The 21,585-nt window shown below is 35.6% G+C and overlaps 1 protein-coding gene across 4 annotated transcripts in view; it reads left to right on the top strand.

Annotated features, from left to right (window-relative positions):
- Positions 1 to 20,449, top strand: part of LOC118882677 (zinc finger protein 33B) — a 57,459-nt gene extending 37,010 nt beyond the window's left edge. For 3 of the 4 annotated variants that reach the window (XM_036828835.1, XM_036828832.1, XM_036828834.1), the window contains one exon: positions 14,923 to 17,093. In XM_036828835.1, the coding sequence (XP_036684730.1) occupies positions 14,923 to 17,009 (2,087 nt within the window). In that variant the 3' untranslated portion in view covers positions 17,010 to 17,093. Of the gene's footprint in view, positions 1 to 14,922 lie in introns of all 4 variants that reach the window. The other variant, XM_036828833.1, reaches the window with a different exon arrangement.
- The last annotated feature ends 1,136 nt before the right edge of the window (positions 20,450 to 21,585 follow it).

Genomic DNA, 21,585 nt, shown 5'->3' with positions numbered 1-21,585 from the left:
GTATCATTACTGTGTCTCTCCACTGGGATGTAAGGTCCATGAAAGCAGAGATTTTGCCTGTTTTCTGTTCAGCTATATCTCCACTTCCTAGAATAATGCACATAGTAAATACTGAAAAATGTGATGAATGTTAGCCTCTTATAAGTTAATATAAAAATACAGCTCAATTTTTAAAAAATGGTCCTAAGGCAAAGATGCAAAGCTTCATTGGTAATAGAGAAATGCATAATAAGACTAGAATTAAATACCACTTTATATCTATTTAAATAAAAAGAATTGTAGAGTCTAACAATACCAAATATTGTTTATAATGCAGAGAAATGAATGTTTTTATTCAGTGCTATGGCCAGATCACGTCGGAAAGCAATTTGTTATTACCTTTTATAGTTGAATATACATATTCTCTTTGGTCTAGTTTTATACTTATATCCTTGAGATATACTTTTATATCTCAAACTGTGATGAGGAACTGGTGTGTCTGTTTTGCTTTAAAGATTAAAAATATATTATTGATAAATATTTTCATAAAACATAAGCAAAAGATACAGAGCAAAGACATACAAAATATAGGCTTTGCTTTTTTTATTACAGGCATACCTTGGATATATTGTGGGTTTGGTTCCACTAAAGCGATATATCCCAGTAAAGTGAGTCATAACAATCTTTTGGTTTCCCAGTGCATATGAAAGTTTTATTTATACTATACTATACTGTAGACTGTTAAGTGTGCAATAGCAGTATGTCTAAAAAAAGCCAATATATGTATCTTAATTTAAAAATACTTTATTGCTAAAAAATGCTAACCATTATCTGAGCCTTCAGTGAGTTATAATCTTTTTGCTTGTAGAAGGTTTGAAATATTGTAAGAATTACCAGATGTGACACAGAGACATGAAGTGAGCAAATGCTTTTGGAAAAATGACAGTGATGCAGGGTTGCCACAAACCTTCCTTTTACAATTTGTTGCCACAAATTTGTAAAAAATGCAGTGTCTGTGAATCTCAATAAAGTGAAGCACAGTAAAATGAGGTATTCCTGTATTAGATTCAAATGTAAAATTATGCTTTAAAGTTTCTGTTAAAAAAAATAATTTACCACACCCAGCCAAGAAGGAATAATAGGGACTGGATTTACCGTCCCATCTGAAACAACCAAAACGATCAGACAAAGTAAATGAAACAATGAATTTCAAGACAGTAGTCATCACCAACCAAAGGCAGAAATTACTTAGAGCCAGAAAACAAAGGACTTGAGGTCTATGATAACCCTACCAGGTCACTGAACCCTGATAGAGCCTTGCACTCTCACTAAATTAGGAATTGGAATTGATAGTCCAAAGAGATTAAGGCTGCTTACGGTTCACATGATAGAGGACAAAATAGGCAGTAACTGCACAGAGAGAAAAGTCTGGATATCTACAATGGATTGTCCTTGAGTATTCAGCAGAATATTGATCAGCTCATATAGTGAAGAAATTAAAGAAAATTTGAAAATAACTGGAAGACACAGTGCACAGCACTCACAGAGGGCCCGGAAAAGGACTGTTCTCACCAGCCAGAGTGGAAAAAGTCATAATTCACAGAGTGTTAGGTAGAATACTTAGAAAAGTCTTGCCTCAGAGTGAGCAGTAATGCACCTTGGAATGAATACTTATTTAAAAGGCTTCAGTGCTGTGTCAATATCAGATGAAATACATTTCAAAGCCAAGGATATTGTTAGTGAAACAGATTTTAAAAATAATGATAAGAGATTAAATTTATCAAAAGAATTTAACAATCCTAGACTTTAATGCCACTATTAAAGTTTTTCAAACTGTGTGAAGGAAAAACTGATACAACTTGAAGAAGACAGATCCATAATTATAGTCAGATGTTTCAGCCTCTCTCTCCCAGTAACCGATAGAAGAAGGAAATGGCAAATGAGCACAAAGATATAGTAGACTTGAACAACACTAAATAACCAAATTGACTTAATTGACAGTTATAAAGTATTCCTCCCCTACCCCAACCAGTGGAATACATATTCTTTTTAAGGGCACATAAATAGTTACCAAGGTAGATTACTACATTTTTGGACATAAAACAAGTCTGAATAAATTTAAAGGGATACAAATCATTTAAAGTATTTTCTCTTACCAAAATAGAGTTAAATCTAGTTCAATTAAAAATCAGTAACAGAAAGATTTGTAAAATCCCTAAATACAGTGGAACCTTGAATAACATGCGTTTGAACTGCGCAGGTCCACTTATACCGGATTCTTTTCACTACATACTACAGTACTCCATGGTCCATTGTTGGTTGAATCCATGGATGTGGAACCCTGGCTATGGAGGGCTGATGGTAAAGTTACCTATGGATTTTCAACTGTGTGAAGGGTCAGTGCCCCTAACCCCTGCATTGTTCAAGAGTCAACTGCAGTTAGAAACTCAGTAACACAGTTTTACATAACCCATGGTTCAAAGAAGAATTCAAAGGGGAAATTAGAAAGTATATTGAACTTTTAATGAAAATAGAATTTGTGGGTGGGAATTCCTTGGTGGCCTAGTGGTTAGGATTCCGGGCTTTCACTGCCACGGCCCAGGTTCAGTCTCTGGTCAGGGAACTGACTGAGATCCTGCAAGCTGTGTGGCACGGCCAAAAAAAAAAAGGAAAAAGAATTTGGCGGAAATTTACATATAAGATTTTTTTGTATAGGTAACATAAAATAAATATAATATTTCATTGATTTCATTATTTTCCATCCAGATCTTTATTACTTCTTTTCTTCTGCTTACTTTTGGATTTAATTTGCTCTTTTCAGGTTTTTTAGAGAGGAAGCCGCTAAGGTAATTGATTTGGGACCTTTCTTCTTAGGCAACCAAATTAGTTCTGTGTGTGTGTATCTCAGAGAAGTATATATGGAATTGTGTGTATGTGGCATACATGTAGTGTATTTTATATAATATATTTAATATATAATGTAAATATCATGCATATGGGAATATATATCCAACATACACATGTGAAATTTGTGTTGGATAAGAAGGAAATTCTCAAATCAATTGCTTCAGCTGTTTCTACCTTAAAAATCTAGAAAAAAAGAACAAATTAAACCCATAGTAAGCAGAAGAAATGAAGTAATAAAAAACAAAGTGGAAAACAATGTAATAGAGAAGATAGTTGAGAAAATTAGTGGAATCAAAAGCTGGTTCTTTGAGAAGACCAGTAAAATTGATAAACTTCTGGATGAAACATTATTGATATAAGAATGGGGGTGGTGGGCTTCCTGGTGGCGCAGTGGTTGAGAATCTGCCTGCCAATGCAGGGGACATGGGTTCAAGCCCTGGTCTGGGAAGATCCCACATGCCACAGAGCAACTAGGCCCGTGAGCCACAATTACTGAGCCTGCGTGTCTGGAGCCTGTGCTCCACAACAAGAGAGGCCGCGATAGTGAGAGGCCCGCGCACCGTGATGAAGAGTGGCCCCCGTTTGCCGCAACTAGAGAAAGCCCTCGCACAGAAACGAAGACCCAACACAGCCATAAATAAATAAATAAATAAATACATAAATAAATAAATAAATAATTCCCATTAAAAAAAAAAAGGAGTGATGATATCACTAAAAATTGTACAGATATTATGAGGAAAAATAAGGGAATATTGTGCCTGTAACTTTATAAATTCAGCAATTTAGATGAAATGGGCAGTTTCCTTCAAATAAATGACTACCAAAGCTTATTCCAAAGGAAATAGATAACGATTCCACAAAGAAGATCCCAGGTCCAGATGCTTTATTAGTGAATTCTGCCAGACATGAAATAATACCAATTCTACCTAAATGCTTCCAGAAAATTCAGGAGGAGGCTATACTGGAAATTCGTTCTTTGAGGCCAGCATTGCCCTAATACCAAAACTAGACAAAGACATTGTAAGAAAAGAAGCTACAGACCAGTGTGTATTCTGAACATAAATGCAAAAATTCTAAATAAGATTTTAGCAATTAGAAACCAAAAATATATTAAAAGGCTCAACATCATGACCAAGTGGAATTAATCCTAGGAAGACTTTTTTGACATTTGGAAAGCAGTCAGTGTAATTCTCTGTATCAAGGCCAACTTCATGGATATGCAGCCTGTTTAGTAACACAGTACTGCACTCTCAGAAGGGGCTCTGTACTTGGTTTAATGCTCTGCTGTTGCCATCTCAAAATTCCTAACAGTTTTGTCGTTGAACTTGTGATTTGTGTGGCAAGTCTCATGGGACAGTGGAGCATTATGTGTGAACAGACAGGATACATTGAATGGCAGTGTGCTCACTAAGCTTTTGGTCTGGCTGCTTGGTGCAGTCTGGTGTCCTGTATTCCTGAGTGGGTGACCAAGACCCACGTCCTCATTGGTGACAGCAGCAGCAGAACCAGAGCAGTAGTGCAATGATTGCAGGCCCAAGAGAGAACCCACAGCGGGAGGCTAGCTTGCTTCTTCTCCCTGGAGCCTATCCCTTTAGCACTTTCATAAAATATTAACTTTCTGGGCTAAGTGTACTGGGACTGTACTCTGGCACTCAGGCAGTAATCATAGTCAATAAGGTATTACAAAATAAAAGCATAGTCATAGAGGGTGCATTAGGATGTACCAGGTAGTCAGTAGAATTCTTCAGAGTGTAGGCTCTGGTCTTGAAAACAACTGCTACATTGCAAAGCTAGTGTCACAGGTTTAGAAATAGAAATTAAACTTGATGGAAAAGAATATTATTTTCATATGTAATTTTGGATAAACCAACTATGAACAAGGAAGTCAGTTTTGAAATTACTTTTAACTTGTTTTTGAAGATACAGCAATAGACTGCATAAACAGGTGTTTTGAATTATATACAAATCCTGAAGGCATTTTTGGTTTCTTGTACAGATTATAGGAAGTGTCAGAGGAAACATTAAAATGCTATTGTATAAATTTACATTTAAAATTAAAGTCTTGGACAACCTAGAAGAAATGGACAAATTGCTAAAAATGTACAATCTCCCAATACTGAACCAAGAAGAAATAGAAAATATGAACAGACCAATTAGCAGTAATGAAATTGAATCAGTAACTTTTTTAAAAGAATCATAAAAACCAAAAGTCCAGGACCAGATGCCTTCACAGGTGAATACTACCAAACATTTAGAGAAGAGTTAACACTTATCCTTCTCAAACTATTCCAAAACATTACAGAGAAAGGAATGCTTTCAAATGCGTTCTAGGAGATCAGCATCACCCTAATACCAAAACCAGTGATATCCCCCCCAAAAAATTACAGACCAGTATCACTGATGAATATACATACAAAATTCTTCAGCAAAATATTAGCAAATTGAATTCAGCAGTACATTATAAGGATCATACACCATAATCCAGTGGGATTTATCCCAGTAATGCAAGGATTATTCAGTATCTAAAAATCAATCAGTGTGATACAACACATTAATAAATTGGAGACTAAAAATAATATGATTATCTTACTAGATGCAGAAAAAGCTTTTGACAAAATTCTACATCCATTTACAATAAAACTCTCAACAAAGTGTGTGTAGAGAGATGTGGCCATATGTGATAAGCCCACAGCTAACAACATATTCAGCAGTGAAAAGCTAAAAGCATTTCCTCTATGATCAGAAACAAGCCAAGGATGCTCATTCTCACCACTTTTATTCAGCATAGTATTGGTAGTCCTTGCCACAGCAGTCAAGAAAGAGAAATAAAAGGAATATAAATTGGAAAGGAAGAAGTAAAACTATCACTGTTTGCAGGTGACATGATATTATACATAGAAAATTCTAAAGACACTGCCAAAAAACTACTAGAGCCCATCAATGAATTTGGTGAAGTTGCCGGATACAAAATTCGATACAAATTTTGCAATAGAAATCTGTTGCATTTCTGTACACTAACAATGGACTATCAAAAAGATAAATTAAGAAAAGTCTCATTACAATTGCATCAAAAAGAATAAATACCTAGGAATAAATATAACTAAGGAGGTAAAAGACCTGTACTTGGGAAACTAAAAGTCACTGATGAAAGAAATTAAAGATTACACAGATGGAAAGACATACCATGCCCATGGTAGAATTAATGGTTAAAATGACCATACTACCCAAGGCAATCTATAGATTCAATGCAATACTTATCACAATACCAGTGGCATTGTTACAGAACTAGAACAAATAATTCTAAAATTTGTATGGAAGCACAAAAGACCCCAAATAGCCAAAACCATCTTGAGGGGAAAAAAAGCTAGAGGTATTATGCTTCCTGATTTCAAACTATACTGCTGAACTACAGTAATCAAAACAGTGTAGTACTGGCACAAAAACAGAAACATACATCCGTAGAACAGAATAGAGCCCAGAAATGAACCCACATTTATATGGTCAATTAATCTATGACAAAGTAAACAAGAATATACAATGGGGAAAAGACAGCCTCTTCAATAAACAGTTTTGAAAAAGCTGGACAGCTATATTCGAAAGAATCAAACTTGCTTGTTTCTTGCACCATGCACAAAAATAAATTCAAACTGGATTAAAGACTTAAATGTAAGAGCTGAAACCATTAAGCTTCTAGAAGAAAACATAAGCAGTATTCTCTTTGACATCAGTCTTAGTAATATATTTTTGGATATGTCTCCAGAGGAAAGGGAAACAAAAAAATAAACGGGACTACATCAGACTAAAAAGTTTTGCACAGTGAAAAAAACTCAACAAAAAGAAAAAGCCACCTACAGAATGGGAGAAGGTATTTGAAAACCACATATCTGACAAGGGTTTAATATCCAAAATATACAAAGAACTCACACAACTCAACATCAGAAAACAAACAGCCTGATTTAAAAATGGGCAGAGGATCTAAATAGACATTTTCCCAGAGAAGACATGCAGATGGCTTCCAGGCACATGAAAAGATGCTCAACATCATGAATCATTCAGGGAAATGCAACTCAAAACTACAGTGAGTTATCACCTCACACCTGTCAAAATGGCTTTTATCAAAAAGACAACAAATAGCAAGTCTTGGCAAGGATGTGGAGAAAAGGAAATCCTTGTGCACTGTTGGTGGGACTGTAAACTGGTATAGCCACTATGGAAAACAGTATGACAATTCCTCAAAAGTTTAAAAATAGAACTGCCATATGATCCAGCATTTCCACTTCTGGGTATTGATCTGAAGAAAATGAAAACACTAATTTGCAAAGCTATATGTGCCTATGTTTATTGGATCATTATTTACAATAGCCAAGATATGAAAGCAATCTAAGCACGCATCAGTAGATGAGTGGATAAAGATACAGTACACACACACACACGAATATTACTCAGCCACTAAAAAATGAAATTTTGCCACTTACAACAACGTGGATGGACCTAGAGGGTATTATGCCTAGTGAAATAAGTCAGACAAAGATGAAGTGTTATTTCACTTATATATGGAATCTAAAAAAACAAAGCAAATGAACAAACAAAACAGAAAGAGAGTTACAGATAACAGAGAGCAGGTGTTTGCCAGCGGGGAGGGAGGTAGGGAGAGGAAAGAAATAGGTGAGGGAGATTAAGAGGAACAAACTGCCAGTTGCAAAATAAATGAGTCACAGTTATGAAATGTATAGTGTGGTGAACATAGTCGATAACTGTATATCTTTGTATGGTGACATAACTAGACTTATCTTTGTGATCAGTTTGAAGTTTATAAAAATATTGAATCACTACGTTGTATAACAGGAACTAGCATGACATTATAGGTCAATTATATTTCAAAAACAAAGAACCTCATAGAAAAAGAGCTGAGATTTGTGGTTACCGTAGGTTGGGGCGGGGTGGGGGGTGGATTGGATGAAGGCAATCAAAAGGTACAAACTTCCAGTTATAAGATAAATAAGTACTAGGGATGTGATGTACAACATGATACATATAATTAACACTGCTGTGTGTTATATATGAGAGTTGTTTAGAGAGTAAATCCTAAGTATTCTCATCACAGGAAAAAAATTCAAAAATATATAAAATTAAACTCTTACATATACCTATTTTAGAGAGTTATAGAAAACTGTTTCTCAAGAATCTTTATCTCTAGATATACTAAAATTTATGTTTTGAAATATTGTATCAGAAATTTAGCCCATGTTGTCTGTTTTGCAATTTGTAAGTTTATATAGTTAGTTCTCTATCACTATTATATCTATTGAGTTTTATAAGTAATGAAATACTTTTAGACTAAAGCATAATTTTAATAGCTTTAAGTATAATTTTGTTTATGATATTTGACCAAGTGACCCCACGTTTTCATTTTGCACTGTCCCCCATCAGTTATGTAGTTATCATTACCTCATATTTTAAAACTAAACAAAAGAAAAACCTATATGATCATTTCAGTAGATACAGGAAAAACATTTGACAAAATCCAGCATTTATTCCTGATGAAAGCTCTCAAATGAAGAATAAGATAAAGGGCATCTTATAGAAAACTGACCAATGTTGTGCTTAATATTTAAAAACTGAATAGTTTTCTTAACAATATCAGGAACGAGACAAGTAGTCCACTCACACTCATTAATATAATGTAACCTGGCTAGTGTAATCAGGGAAGAAAAAGAAAAGGAGGCCAGAGTGGAAAAGAAGTAGAACTGTCTTTATTCACAAAAAAATGATTATGTAGAATGGAATCTACAAGAAAAAAAAAAAAGACTAAAACTTTTAAGTGCAGGTAGGTTGCAAGATAAAAATCAATATACAAAAATCAGTTTTATTTCTATATACTACCAGCGATTGATTGGAAAATGAAAAATTAAAAAGTATTTGCAGTAGCACGAAAAATATTTTTTTGGCTGATGTATCTGGCAAAGATGTGAAAGACCTCACTGAATATTATAGACCATTGCAGAGAGAAATTGAATACCTAAATAAATGGAGAGAGATACCTTCATGTTCTGTACATGTATACATTTATATATGATACATGTTCATGTATCCAAGTGCTCAATATAGTTTAACATTTTTCTCATTAAAAAGAACTGTAGATTCAGAACAATCCCAATCTAAGTCCCAGCAGATTTTCTTACAGTAATTGACTAGCTGATTCTTAACTTCATATAGAAGTGCCAAGGAGCTAGAATAACAAATAACTTCGAAAAATAAAAGCTAAGTTGTAGCAATAACACTGCCTGATTTCAAGACTTATTATAAAGTTATGTTAAACAAGACAGTGTGGTGTTAGCATCAAGAAAGACACGTAGAGGAGTCGATCAGAATATGGAGCCCAGAAATAAATCCATTCATATATATTATGTCAGAACTTATCAAATTATATAGTTTAAACATATTTAGTTGATTCATCAGCTGTGCCTCACTGAAGCTATTTTGAGATTGCTGTGAAAGTTTCTAAATGGTTGCTGTCAGTTTGTCATCACATCTTGTTATATACATATGTTGGCTGGCAGCGATATGCAGACCCCACTTTTGAGTAGCACTGCTTTAGGGACACTTTTCCAAATATGCACCAGGGATGTATAGAAGCATGTCTGTCTCTATATTGTTCATAATAACAGAAAAACTAGGATCAACCAGACTATCCATCAAATAGGGGAATCAGTATGTAAATTACAGTACATTCTCACAGTGGTCTTGTATATATATCTGTGTACAACAGTGTGGATGAATTTTGGAAACTTAGAGTGAAAAAAATAAGTCAAAGAAATATACTTATAGCATAATATTTCAATAAATTTCAGAATGTATGTGGACATTTTTAAAATAAAACAGTTTTGGTGAAATCCAGTTTCATGATAGCAATACCTCTGTTTTTGGAGGATTTTTCAGTGAAAGGAAGATATTTATATAGCTGAAAACCACATAGGTATTTTCAGAGATACTGCTCTTCTTGAATGGACTGTATAATGGATGATACATTATCAGGGTACAATTTCCTTGAGTGTGACCATGCCTTTATTCTTAGGAGATAGAATGCTGACGTATTTGGAGTAATGGGTCATGATGTTAGTATTTAACTAAAATAGTTAATGGTTAAGAAGGGTTTATATAGAGAAAGATAAAGCATATGTGGCAAAAGTTTAACAATTTGTGAATCTGGGTGAAAGGTTTAGAGGTGCTTATTCTACTGCTTAGGCAAACTTGCTATTTTCTGCTTCTTACGTGGAAGTTTTTCTGTTTATATTTTCTGTCTCTACCAGGGTAAATTTTGATAAGTTGTATTTTCCTAGGAAATTATTTACTTCTTCTCTTTCAAATGGATTTGTGTCAAGTTGTACAAAAATAGTCTTTTAAGATTTCTTCATACCTTGTTTCAGTGATTGTTTCTTCCTTATCATTTTTTGTTCTGTATAGTTGAGATTTCTCCCCCTTGTTTTGTTGATTAGGTTAGGCAGTGATTTGCCTCCTGTGTGAATTTTTTCAAAGAACCAGGCTTTTGACTTAATGTGTTCTTTTTTTCTGTTTGTTTCATTAACTTCTAATCTAAGAAAACTGTGCAGAAATGAAAGACCTGATTCACATATTCAAAGAGACCACCAGAAATCTGGGAAAACATACCTTAAATAGTCCTAAGACATACCTTAGTAAAACTGCTAGACCTCAAAAATGAAGATGTTTTTATATTTATTATTTTTAATTTATTATATTTATCTGTTTTTACCATTATTGTTTCCTTCTTCGTACTTTCTACTTTCTTTTACACTACTATTGTCTTTTTCTAGTTTTTTTGAGTCAAGAAGTGTTGTTTTCATTCTTTTTTCATTGGTAGAAATATCTAATGCTGTGAAATTCCTTCTGACCAGTACATGTATCCCATACATCCTCATAAGTAATATTTTCATTAGTTTTTCATTTTAGAACTTCTTCAGCTTTGGTTTGTGTTTCCCCTCTCACCAAAGAGCAGTTTACTACAGAGTTGTTTTTCAGGTCCAGATGAAAGGTCATTCTTCCCCATTAATTTCTGTTTTTACTGTATTATTATCCATGCATGTTATCTATATCAGTTTTTGTGAATGTTTCATGTACCCTTGAGATGTAAGTATATTTTCTGTTATAAGTTTTGATATTATAAAATAAGATATGAATTTGTAATACGTGTGTAATTATTATATTTAAGTTTTCTATACCCCCTCACTTTTTGCTTTAATCCGTCTTGAAATACTTTTCGTATTAGCGTTTTTCTGTTTTTCCTTGCTTCTCTGAGTTCTGCTTCATAAAGTTGTTTGGTCTGTGTAGGTACTCATAACTGTTATTTCTGCACTCGAAGTTAGAGATTTTAGCATTGTAAAGTGTTTCTTTGTCCTTCCTGATGTCAAGATTGCACCTCTGCTTCTTTCTTGTTTCCCTTTGTCTGGAATGATACTGTGCATCCCCTTGTTGTTAGCCTTTTTGTGTCATTTTCTCTAAGGGTGTTTTCCCTATACAGTATAGATTTTGGTTTTGTCTGTGACTCACTTTGAAAATCATTTTGGTTTTATTGGTGAGTTAAGCTCATTCATATTTATTGGTATGACTCGTATGTTTGGTCTCAATTTTGTCTTGTTACATTTAATGAGTGTTTCACATTTACTGAATTTTTCTCTTTGGTCTCTTCCTTTGTTCTTTTTGCAGGGGAGACAATTACGAATTTCTGACATTTTCGTTCTACTTTTATACTGATATAATGGCATTAGTTACACATTTCCTTACTTAACCCTTTGTTTGATTTTTCAGGTTTTAGTGACATCCTTTAGACTCTATTTTTCATGTGGCTATTTCTGAGCTTATTCTTATTTCCTGTTTTTTTCTCTCCTATTTCCTGTAGTTTTAAAAGTACATTATTTCTGCTTCACCAGGACATGTAACATTTATGTATTATTATTCTGTCCTTGTTTTCATCCTTATTTTGGTCGTAGATCTACAGTTAAATGTATTCAGTGTTCAGTTTTTCTGCGAGTGTCTCCTGTCAGATCTCGGTTGCTTGAAGTTTGTTCTCTTCCAGAAGGTTTCATGATTACAGTTATTACCTAACTTCGTGAATATCTAAACTGGTTTGCCTTTTTCCATAGCCTTTTACTTAAAGGATTATAAATAAAGGATAAAACTGCTTGACTCCCACTTCCTTTTCTTGAAAATGGTGCTCCACTGAGCTTTGTTTTGTTTATTGGTGACAAAGTCTATTGCCAAACCTACATTTATGTTTTTGTTGAGACTTAGTCTTTTTGTCCAGAGGATTTTTCTTCATTTTAGTAGTTTTACTAAGGTATGTCTTAGGACTCTTGCAGCTCAGTTTTTCCAGGTTCATGGTGGTCCTTTTGAATATGTGGATTAGGTCTTTTATCTCTGGACAATTTTCTCAGATTATGGTTTTTAATTTTAGATTTATTCCATTATTTTCTATTTTTTCCTCTTTATTTTTTTAAATTTTATTTTGTTTTTGGCTGCGCTGGATCTTTGTTGCCGTACACGGGCTTTCTCTATTTGTGGCGAGCGGGGACTATGCTTCATTGCAGTGCACGGGCTTCTCATTGCGGTGGCTTCTCTTGTTGTGGCGTGTGGGCTTCAGTAGTTGTAGTGCGCGGGCTCTAGGGCATACAAGCTTCAGTAGTTGTGGCACATGGGCTCAGTAGTAGTGGCTTGCGGGCTCTAGAGTGCACATTCAGTAGTTGTGGTGCACGGGCTTAGTTTCTCCATGGCATGTGGGGTCTTCCCAGACCAGGGATCGAACCCATGTCCCCTGCATTGGCAGGCAGATTCTTAACCACTCCACCACCAGGGAAGTCCCTATTTTTTGTCTTTAGAGACTACAATCACACATACATACAGTTTTAATTTTTATTTATTATATTTTCGCAGACTACTTTTTTTTCTGGATGGTGAAATTATAGGTGTTTATTTTTTCCATTTGCTTCTCTGTATTTTCTTTTTTTAATTTATTTTTTTATTGAAGTATAGATGATTTACAATGTTGTGTTAGTTTCTGTTGTACAGCAAAGTGATTCAGTTATACATATATGAACATTCTTTTTTTAATATTTTTTTCCATTGTGGTTTATCACAGGATATTGAATATAGTTTGCTGAGCTATACAGTAGGACCTTGTTGTTATCCATGTTATGTATAATAGTTTGCACCTGCTAACAACAAACTCCCACTTCATCCCTCCCCCAACCCCCTCCCCCTTGGCAACCACAAGTTTGTTCTCTGTTTGAGTCCGTTTCTGTTTCGTAGATAAGTTCATTTGTGTTATATTTTAGATTCCACATATAAGTGATATCATATGGTATTTGTTTTTCTCTTTCTGACTTACTTCACTTAATATGATACTCTCTAGTTCCATCCATATTGCTGCAAATGGCATTATTTCATTCTTTTTTATGGCTGAGTAGTATTCCATTGTATATATGTACTACATCTTTATCCATTTCTGTGTTGATGGATATTTAGGTTGTTTCCATGTCTTGGCTATTGTGAATAGTGCTGCTATGAACATAGGGGTGCATGTATCTTTTTGAATTATAGTTTTGTCTGGATATATGCCCATGAGTGGGATTGCTAGATCATGTGGTAACTTTATTTTTTGGCTTTTTGAGGAACCTTCATACTGTTTTCCATAGTGGCTGTACCAACTTACATTCCCACTAACAGACTACCGTTTTTTATCCAGAATTTACTTTCTTATTCAGTTTTCTTCTTTTTTTTAGTTTTTTCTTGTTGTGTTTTTGCTGCTTTTATGTCTTTTTTTTTCCATTGCTATTTATTAAAATTTCAGTCAAGTCTGTTTTCTCTTTGGGCTATTAGTCTGCTTGGGCTGCTATAACAAAATACCACAGACTGAGTAGCTTACAAAACAAATTTATTTTCTCACATTCCAGAGACTAGATGTTCAAGATGAAGGTGCCAGCAGGGTTGGTTTCTGGTGAGGCCTCTCTCCTCAGCTTGCAGACAGCACCTTTTCACTGTGTCCTCACATGGCCTTTTCTCTGTGTGCGTGTGGAGAGCAAGTGAGCTCTGGTGTCCCTTCCTCTTCTAATAAGGATCTCATTCCCATCAGCTTAGTGATCCACCCTTATGACCTCATTTAACCTTCATTACCTCCTTAAAGGCTCTGTCTCCAAGCACATCCACATTGGGGATGAGGGCTTCAACATAGGAATTTGGGAGGGGGACACAATTCAGTCTGTATCTGATTCTTTGTAATTTAAGTCCTAAAGTCACTTTGTCTTTTTTACAGTTTTGACCAGCCCTTGCTTGCCCCCTTAGTCCCACATACTACGAGTCCCTTCATTTGGGTTTCCCAGTAGTCTGAGCTCTATCAGAACGGTGACATCATCTCAGTATTTTCCCACTCACAGTGGAACTTTTTCTTGCTGGGAGTAATTTTTATTTGTGGTTAATCACCCCTAAGTTTTCTGTCTCTTCTTTTACATGTGTTTACCGCAGTCTCCAGCTGACTCTTTTCGTAGATATAGGCTCTGTCTCAGTTTCTTCTGTATTTGAATATTTATTTCCTTACTTAGTGGTAATATGAAGTTAGTAGTATTCTGTATCTCCTAGTTGTGCCAAAGTCGTGGATTGTTGTTGGTAATTTTATTTGTTCTCCTTATATTGATCTTTTTAGTTTTTTGGAGGATTCATGGAGAGATTCAAATTTAAAGAGTTTCTGTTATTCCTCAGACGTTGGAAGCCAAATATATGTGTTCTAATAACAGTTTCCTCTCTCTTTTTCCACTATACTGGGCTTTTTCTTTCTTGCTTTTTTATTTTCACCTGAAACCCTAGAAATAGAAAAGATACATACTTGCAGTTATTTTCATCCCTGGAGAATAGACAAGAAAGCAAAGTCAGCTACAAACAATTTAGGGCATTTGTATATAGTATATAGGTCTTGTTCCATAAGAAATGTGTTAATGTTCATGTGATGAGATTAATTTTTCTTGTTTCTAGAAGTCTGGAAGACGGATCACATGAAAGAAAGGAGCCAAGAAAACCAGCCTAAACATGTGTGGGAAGTTGTATTCATCAATAACAAAATGCTGACTAAAGAACAAGGTAATGTAATAGGAAAACCACTTAACTTGGACACAGATTCTTTTCCTTCCAGAAAAATACTCTGTGGGTGTGACTCATGTGGAATGAACTTCAACTATGTTTCAGAATTGGTTATCAATAAGAAAAACTATTTAGGAAAAAAGACTGATGAATTTAATGCCTGTGGAAAATTGCTACTCAATATTAAACATGAGAAAACTCACACTAGAGAAAAAAGTGAATTTTTTAAAAACGGGAAAACGGTCAGTCATAATGAGGATCCTATTCAGCTTGAGAAGATTCAAACTTTAGAGCAAAATTTTGAATATAGCATATATCGAGAAACCTTCCTTGAAAAGGCAGTATTGTATACACACAAAAGAGAGATCACTGAAGGGAATGACTGTGAATATGAGGAATATGGGAGAAGGTTCTGTGATAACTCATCCTTCTTGTTCCATCAGATAACTCCCCCAAAGGAAAATCACTATGAACTTAGTGATTGTGGGAAATCCTTATGTGTGAAGTCCACCCTTTTGAAACATCATGGGGCACATTTGAAATACTATGAATGTGATGAAAGTGGGAATAATTTCAGGAGGAAGTTGTACCTCTCACAGCTTCAGAAACCTCATACAGGAGAGAAACACTTCGAATGTAATGAATGTGGGAAAGCTTTTTGGGAGAAGTCACACCTCACTCGACATCAGAGGATACACACAGGAGAGAAACGCTTTCAATGTAATGAATGTGGAAAAACTTTCTGGGAGAAGTCAAACCTCACTAAACATCAGAGATCACACACAGGGGAGAAACCCTATGAATGCAGTGCATGTGGGAAAGCCTTCAGCCACAAGTCAGCCCTCACGTTACACCAGAGAACACATACGGGGGAGAAACCCTATCAGTGTAACGCATGTGGGAAAACTTTTTACCAGAAGTCAGACCTCACTAAACATCAGAGAACACACACAGGACTGAAACCCTATGAATGTTATGAATGTGGGAAATCCTTCTGTATGAATTCACACCTTACAGTACATCAGAGAACTCATACCGGTGAGAAACCCTTTGAGTGTCCTGAGTGTGGGAAATGTTTCTGTCAGAAGTCACATCTTACACAACATCAGAGAACTCACTTAGGAGATAAACCCTATGAATGCAGTGCATGTGGGAAAACTTTCTACCACAAGTCAGTACTCACCAGGCATCAGATAATTCATACAGGGTTGAAACCTTACGAATGTTACGAATGTGGGAAAACCTTCTGCTTGAAGTCTGACCTTACGGTACATCAGAGAACTCACACAGGGGAGAAACCCTTTGCATGCCCTGAATGTGGGAAATTTTTCAGCCATAAGTCAACCCTGTCTCAACACTACAGAACCCATACAGGGGAGAAACCCTATGAATGTCATGAATGTGGAAAAATCTTCTATAATAAATCATACCTAACTAAACATAACAGAACACATACAGGGGAGAAACCCTATGAGTGCGGTGAATGTGGGAAAACCTTCTGCCAGAAATCACAGCTCACTCAGCACCAGAGAATTCACATAGGGGAGAAACCCTATGCATGTAGTGAATGTGGAAAGGCTTTCTGCCATAAGTCAGCTCTAATCGTACATCAGAGAACACATACAGAAGAAAAGCCCTATAAATGTAATGAATGTGGAAAATCTTTTTGTGTGAAATCAGGACTTATTTTGCATCAGAGAAAACACACAGGGGAAAAGCCTTATGAATGTAATGAATGTGGGAAATCCTTCAGTCACAAATCATCCCTCACGGTGCATAACAGGGCTCACACAGGGGAGAAATCTTGTCAATGTAATGAATGTGGGAAAGTTTTTTACCGTAAATCAGACCTTGCTAAACATCAGAGATCACACACAGGGGAGAAGCCCTATGAATGTAACACATGTGGGAAAACGTTCTCTCAGAAGTCAAACCTCATTGTACATCAGAGAACACACACAGGAGAAAAATCTTATGATTGAAGCGAATATTAGAAATGTTGAGCATTTCAGAGAATTCACACCATGGAGAAAGCTGTTGACATCCTGAATGTTCAGTAACCTTCATCCACAAACTGGCCTTATTTTACTCCAAAGTAATGACATGGGACAAATCTCTAGACTGCAACAAGTATAGGACAGTCTTGTTAAGAGGTAACATTCCATTGAACGTCACGTAACTAATACTCGCATAAAACCTCACAGATATTTTGATTTTGTAAAAATTTTAGCAAAAATACAAACTAGGTTATGTCATAATTTATGTTGGGGAGAAGTCTGTCCATTTGAGACATATGGCTTGAAGATTTTCTTTAAAGGTAATCTAACATTAGAAGTTAGAAGTTGTGTTTTGGTTTTGATGTCATAGTTATTTTTAGGAAACAAATTGTAATTTATAGATGTATGTTGTGCAATGTAAAGCTTTAAAAACTAAAAAAGAATAGTAAAATAGACTCACAAGAAGTTGCAGTAATAGTACATAAAATTCTCATGTGCTCTTTATGAAGTTTTCTCTAATAATGATGTTACATAACCATAGCAATTCTCAAGTACAAGAAATTGGTGGTACTCTACTACTAAGTCAGATACAGACCTTATTCAGATTTCACCATGTAGTCTGTGTGTTTGTGTGTGTATTTCTATGAAATTTTATGGTTTCTATATTTGAGTTAACCTTCAGCACAGGTTGCAAAATCAAAAAAGAATCTGGAATCTGTATTACATTAAGACTACAAAGGAATCAGGATTTCACAATAAGAAGTTCCCGTGTATTAATAATCACAGCCTTTCTGCCACCCTGATTCTGGCAACCATTTGAATATGAAGCTTTTTAAAAGCAGAGATAAATTGAGTAACTAGGGCAACAGCATTAAACACCTGTGAAGTATCCCTTAAGTTCACAGAGCTTAGGTATGTACATTATATAAACTATATATGTTTCTTACACAAAACAGAACTTAATGAAATTGTGAATAGAAAATAGATACTCCTAGTTTAGCAGTTGTTAACAACATTAGGCACATCTCCCATGTGTGTAGGGCCTGGAGCAACAGTTCAATAAAAGGAAGTCCACAAAGTTAATGTCTAGTCTTTTAAAACTTATATATCAAAATAACAGAATGTTTAATAAAATGTATTCTATGCATGGGGATATCTAGACCCTACTCCCATTGCCCCTTTTCTCTTTTCACCCATGGTTCATCGCAAACCATGATGTGCCTTGAATATACATATGTAAATACTCTAGTCTTCAGCCTAAATTTATCCAAACCCTGTGTAAGCAACTGCTTTCCAAGACAGGGTCCAAGAAAGAAGCCTCAGACTAGATGACACTCAGGGCTGTAAATTAGACTGTAAATTCAAGGGTCTGATGTACCCAGAGATCTGGGCCCTTAATGACTGTTGATTCTGTGAGAAGGAGGTTTGAGCCTGGAGTAGAACTAGAGTGGTGCTTTTATTGATGGGGCAAAGGTGATATACTAAATTACATAATCAGATTATGTAAATAATTAGGTTAAGCTAATAATCTAAGATTACATTATTAAATGATCTTAGACTGCACACAGAGTCTAAGTTTCCATTTTAGGAAACTAGACAAAGAAGAGCAAATTAAGTCCAAGGAATAAAAAACAAAAGAATAATGAGAATTAAGGCAGATATCAGAGTAATTGAAAACAGGAAACCAATAGAGAAAATCAGTAAAACCAAAAGCTGGTTCTTTGAGAAGGTCAGTAAAATTGATAAATCTCTAGCCAGTTTAGCTAAGAAAAACAGAAGACACAAATTGCTAATATCAGGAATGAAAGAGAGCCATAACTACTGATCCCATGAGCATCAAAAGGATTATAAGGAAATGTTACGGACAACTCTGAGCCCACAAATTTGATAACCTAGATGAAATGGGCCAACTCCTTGAAAGATACAATCTGCCAAAACTTACAGAAGGATAAATCGGAATAGGCATATATCTATTCAAGAAATTGAATCAATTTTTAATCTTCCAAATCAGAAAGTATTAGGCCCAGATGTTTTCTCTGGTGAATTCTACCAAATTAAGGAAGAAATGGTATCAGTTCTCTACAATATGTTACAGAATGTAAAAGCAGAGAGAATACTTCTTACTCATTGTATGAGGCCAGCATTACCCTAGTTATAAAACCAGGCAAAGACATAACAAGAAAGGAAAACTACAGACCAATATCTCATGAACATAGATATGGAAATTTTCAACAAAATACCTGCAAATTGAATCCAATAATGTATAAAAAGAATTACATGCCATGATCAAGTGGGATTTATCCAGGTATACAAGACTGGTTCAACATTTAATAATTAATGTAACCCATCATGTCAACAGGCTAAAGAAGAAATATTATATGATCATATCAATAGGTGCAGAAAAACATTTCAAAAAATCCTAACACCCATTCGTGATAAATAAAAAACTCTCAGTAAGCTAGGAATACTAGCTTACTATAAATAAATACTAAGGAATTCCCTTAACTTGGTAATGAACATCTATAAAAATCCTACAGCTAGCATCATACTTAATGGTGAGAAATGAGATGCTTTCCCAGTAAGATAAGGAGCAATGCAAGGAGGTCCCCTTTCACTACACCTTTTCGGCATCCTTCAGGAAGTCCTAGCTAATGCAGTAAGACAAGTAAGGGAAATAAAAGGTACAGATTTGGAAGGAAGAGATAAAACTATCTACGTTCACAGATAACATGATTGTCTATGTAGAAAATTCCAGAGAATCAACAACAACAAAACCTCCTGACACTAGTAAGCAATTACAGCAAGGTTACAGGATATAATGCTCAGGCAGGTGATAAAAAGAAATGAGCTATCAAGTAACAGACACACAGAAGAACCTTAGATGCATATTGCTAAATGAAAGAAGTTAATCTGAAAAGGCTTTATACTGTATGATTCCAACTGTAATGCATTCTGATAAAGGCAAAACTGTGGAGACAGCAAGAAGATCAGGGGTCCAGGGTGAAGGTGGGAGGGATGGATAAGTGGATTACAGAGAATTTTTAGGACGGTGAAACTATCCTGTAGGATGCTGTAATGGTGGATACATGTCATTGATTTGTCAAAACCTACAAAATGTAAAACACAAAGGGTCAACCCTAATGTAAACTATGGATTTCAGTTGTAAAACTGTATCAGTATTGGCTGATCAGTCGTAACAAATGTATCACAGTAATGCAAGATATTAATAATACGGAAAACTGTGGAGGGAGGTGGAGGTGAAGGGGTATATAGGAATTCTGTGCCTTCTGCTCATTTTTTCTGTAACCCTAAAACTACTCGAAAAAATGGAGTGTATTAAATAAATAAACAACCCTGCCGCATATAACAGTATAGATTAATCTGTGAGGATGCTTTCTTACATATTTACAAAATTGAAAACTCACATCATTCAGTACCAATTTTCCCATGTGGGGTTGGGCTGGGGAGGGGAATGCATTCTCAGAAATCATATATTGACAACCACTGAAGCATATTTTCAATTACAGCTTTTTGCTTTTCTAAGCCTTATTACCTTTTTTTGGAATTATCTTAAATTCCTTTCCTCTCATTATAACATCTTGTTTCTGTACTAAAGTTTTTGTTTGTCAGTCATAAGTTTTTGCACTGCAGCTATAATCACCACTAATGAATATTTGGGTGGTTTTTATAGTCTTCAAAATACTTTATTTATTTTATTATTTATTTATTTATTTGGCTGTGCCAGGTTTTGGTTGCAGCCTGTGGGATCTTTGTTGCAGCATGCGGGATCTAGTTCCCTGACCAGGGGTCAAACCCGGACCCCCTGCATTGGGAGTGCGGGGTCTTAACCACTGGACCACCAGGGAAGTTCCCAAAATACTTTTAATTATAGCAAGTTAAGGCCCAGTATAATAGAATCTCTTAACACCTGAAACTAAAAGGGCCTCTAATGTCCTAACTGCACGTTTCCCTCCCCATTCTACCCCCACAGATAAGGTCCTGTAATCAGATAATCCTCCTGTCTTATCAAGGCGACCAGGTGTACCTGTGGTTCTTGCTTTTCCCTGAATAGCAAGTTTCACTTCCCTACCAGCCCGCAAGATTATTCAGAAAAGCCAGTCCCATCCTCTCACAGGAACCAGGGGTTGCTGCACCCTCTTGATAGTACAGAGCCATTTCCCACAACCCCTGGTTGTTCCCTCTGTTCCCAAGTGTGATACCTGTGTGACCTTGGATGGCATGTGGTGCCCTCTTGCCTGGCCTGTGAATATGCATAACTAGTAAACTTATGTAGATCTCACCTGTCCAGTGTGAGATGTCATGTGTTCAGCTATTCCATTACCCCAGGGCAGGAATCCTGCCACCAACAGAGTGACTAGAAGGCAGTTAATACAGTTGGCATCATGAGCAGGATTGTCCATCCAAGACAGGTCACCTAGTCAGTGTTAGCTAATTGCTCTTGGCTAACTGGTTCTGTGATGTGGCAGAGGCCACTTGGGATAGAACCACCAATTGCTGGCAGGCTTGCACTTTGGCCTGCTGTGCTCTGTGTTCTTTTTTT

This window comes from Balaenoptera musculus, chromosome 16 (genome assembly GCF_009873245.2).
Source record: "Balaenoptera musculus isolate JJ_BM4_2016_0621 chromosome 16, mBalMus1.pri.v3, whole genome shotgun sequence".
Lineage (NCBI taxonomy): Eukaryota > Metazoa > Chordata > Mammalia > Artiodactyla > Balaenopteridae > Balaenoptera > Balaenoptera musculus.
The sequence above is the reverse complement of the archived record's forward strand: the minus strand, read 5'-3'. Positions and strand labels throughout refer to the sequence as shown.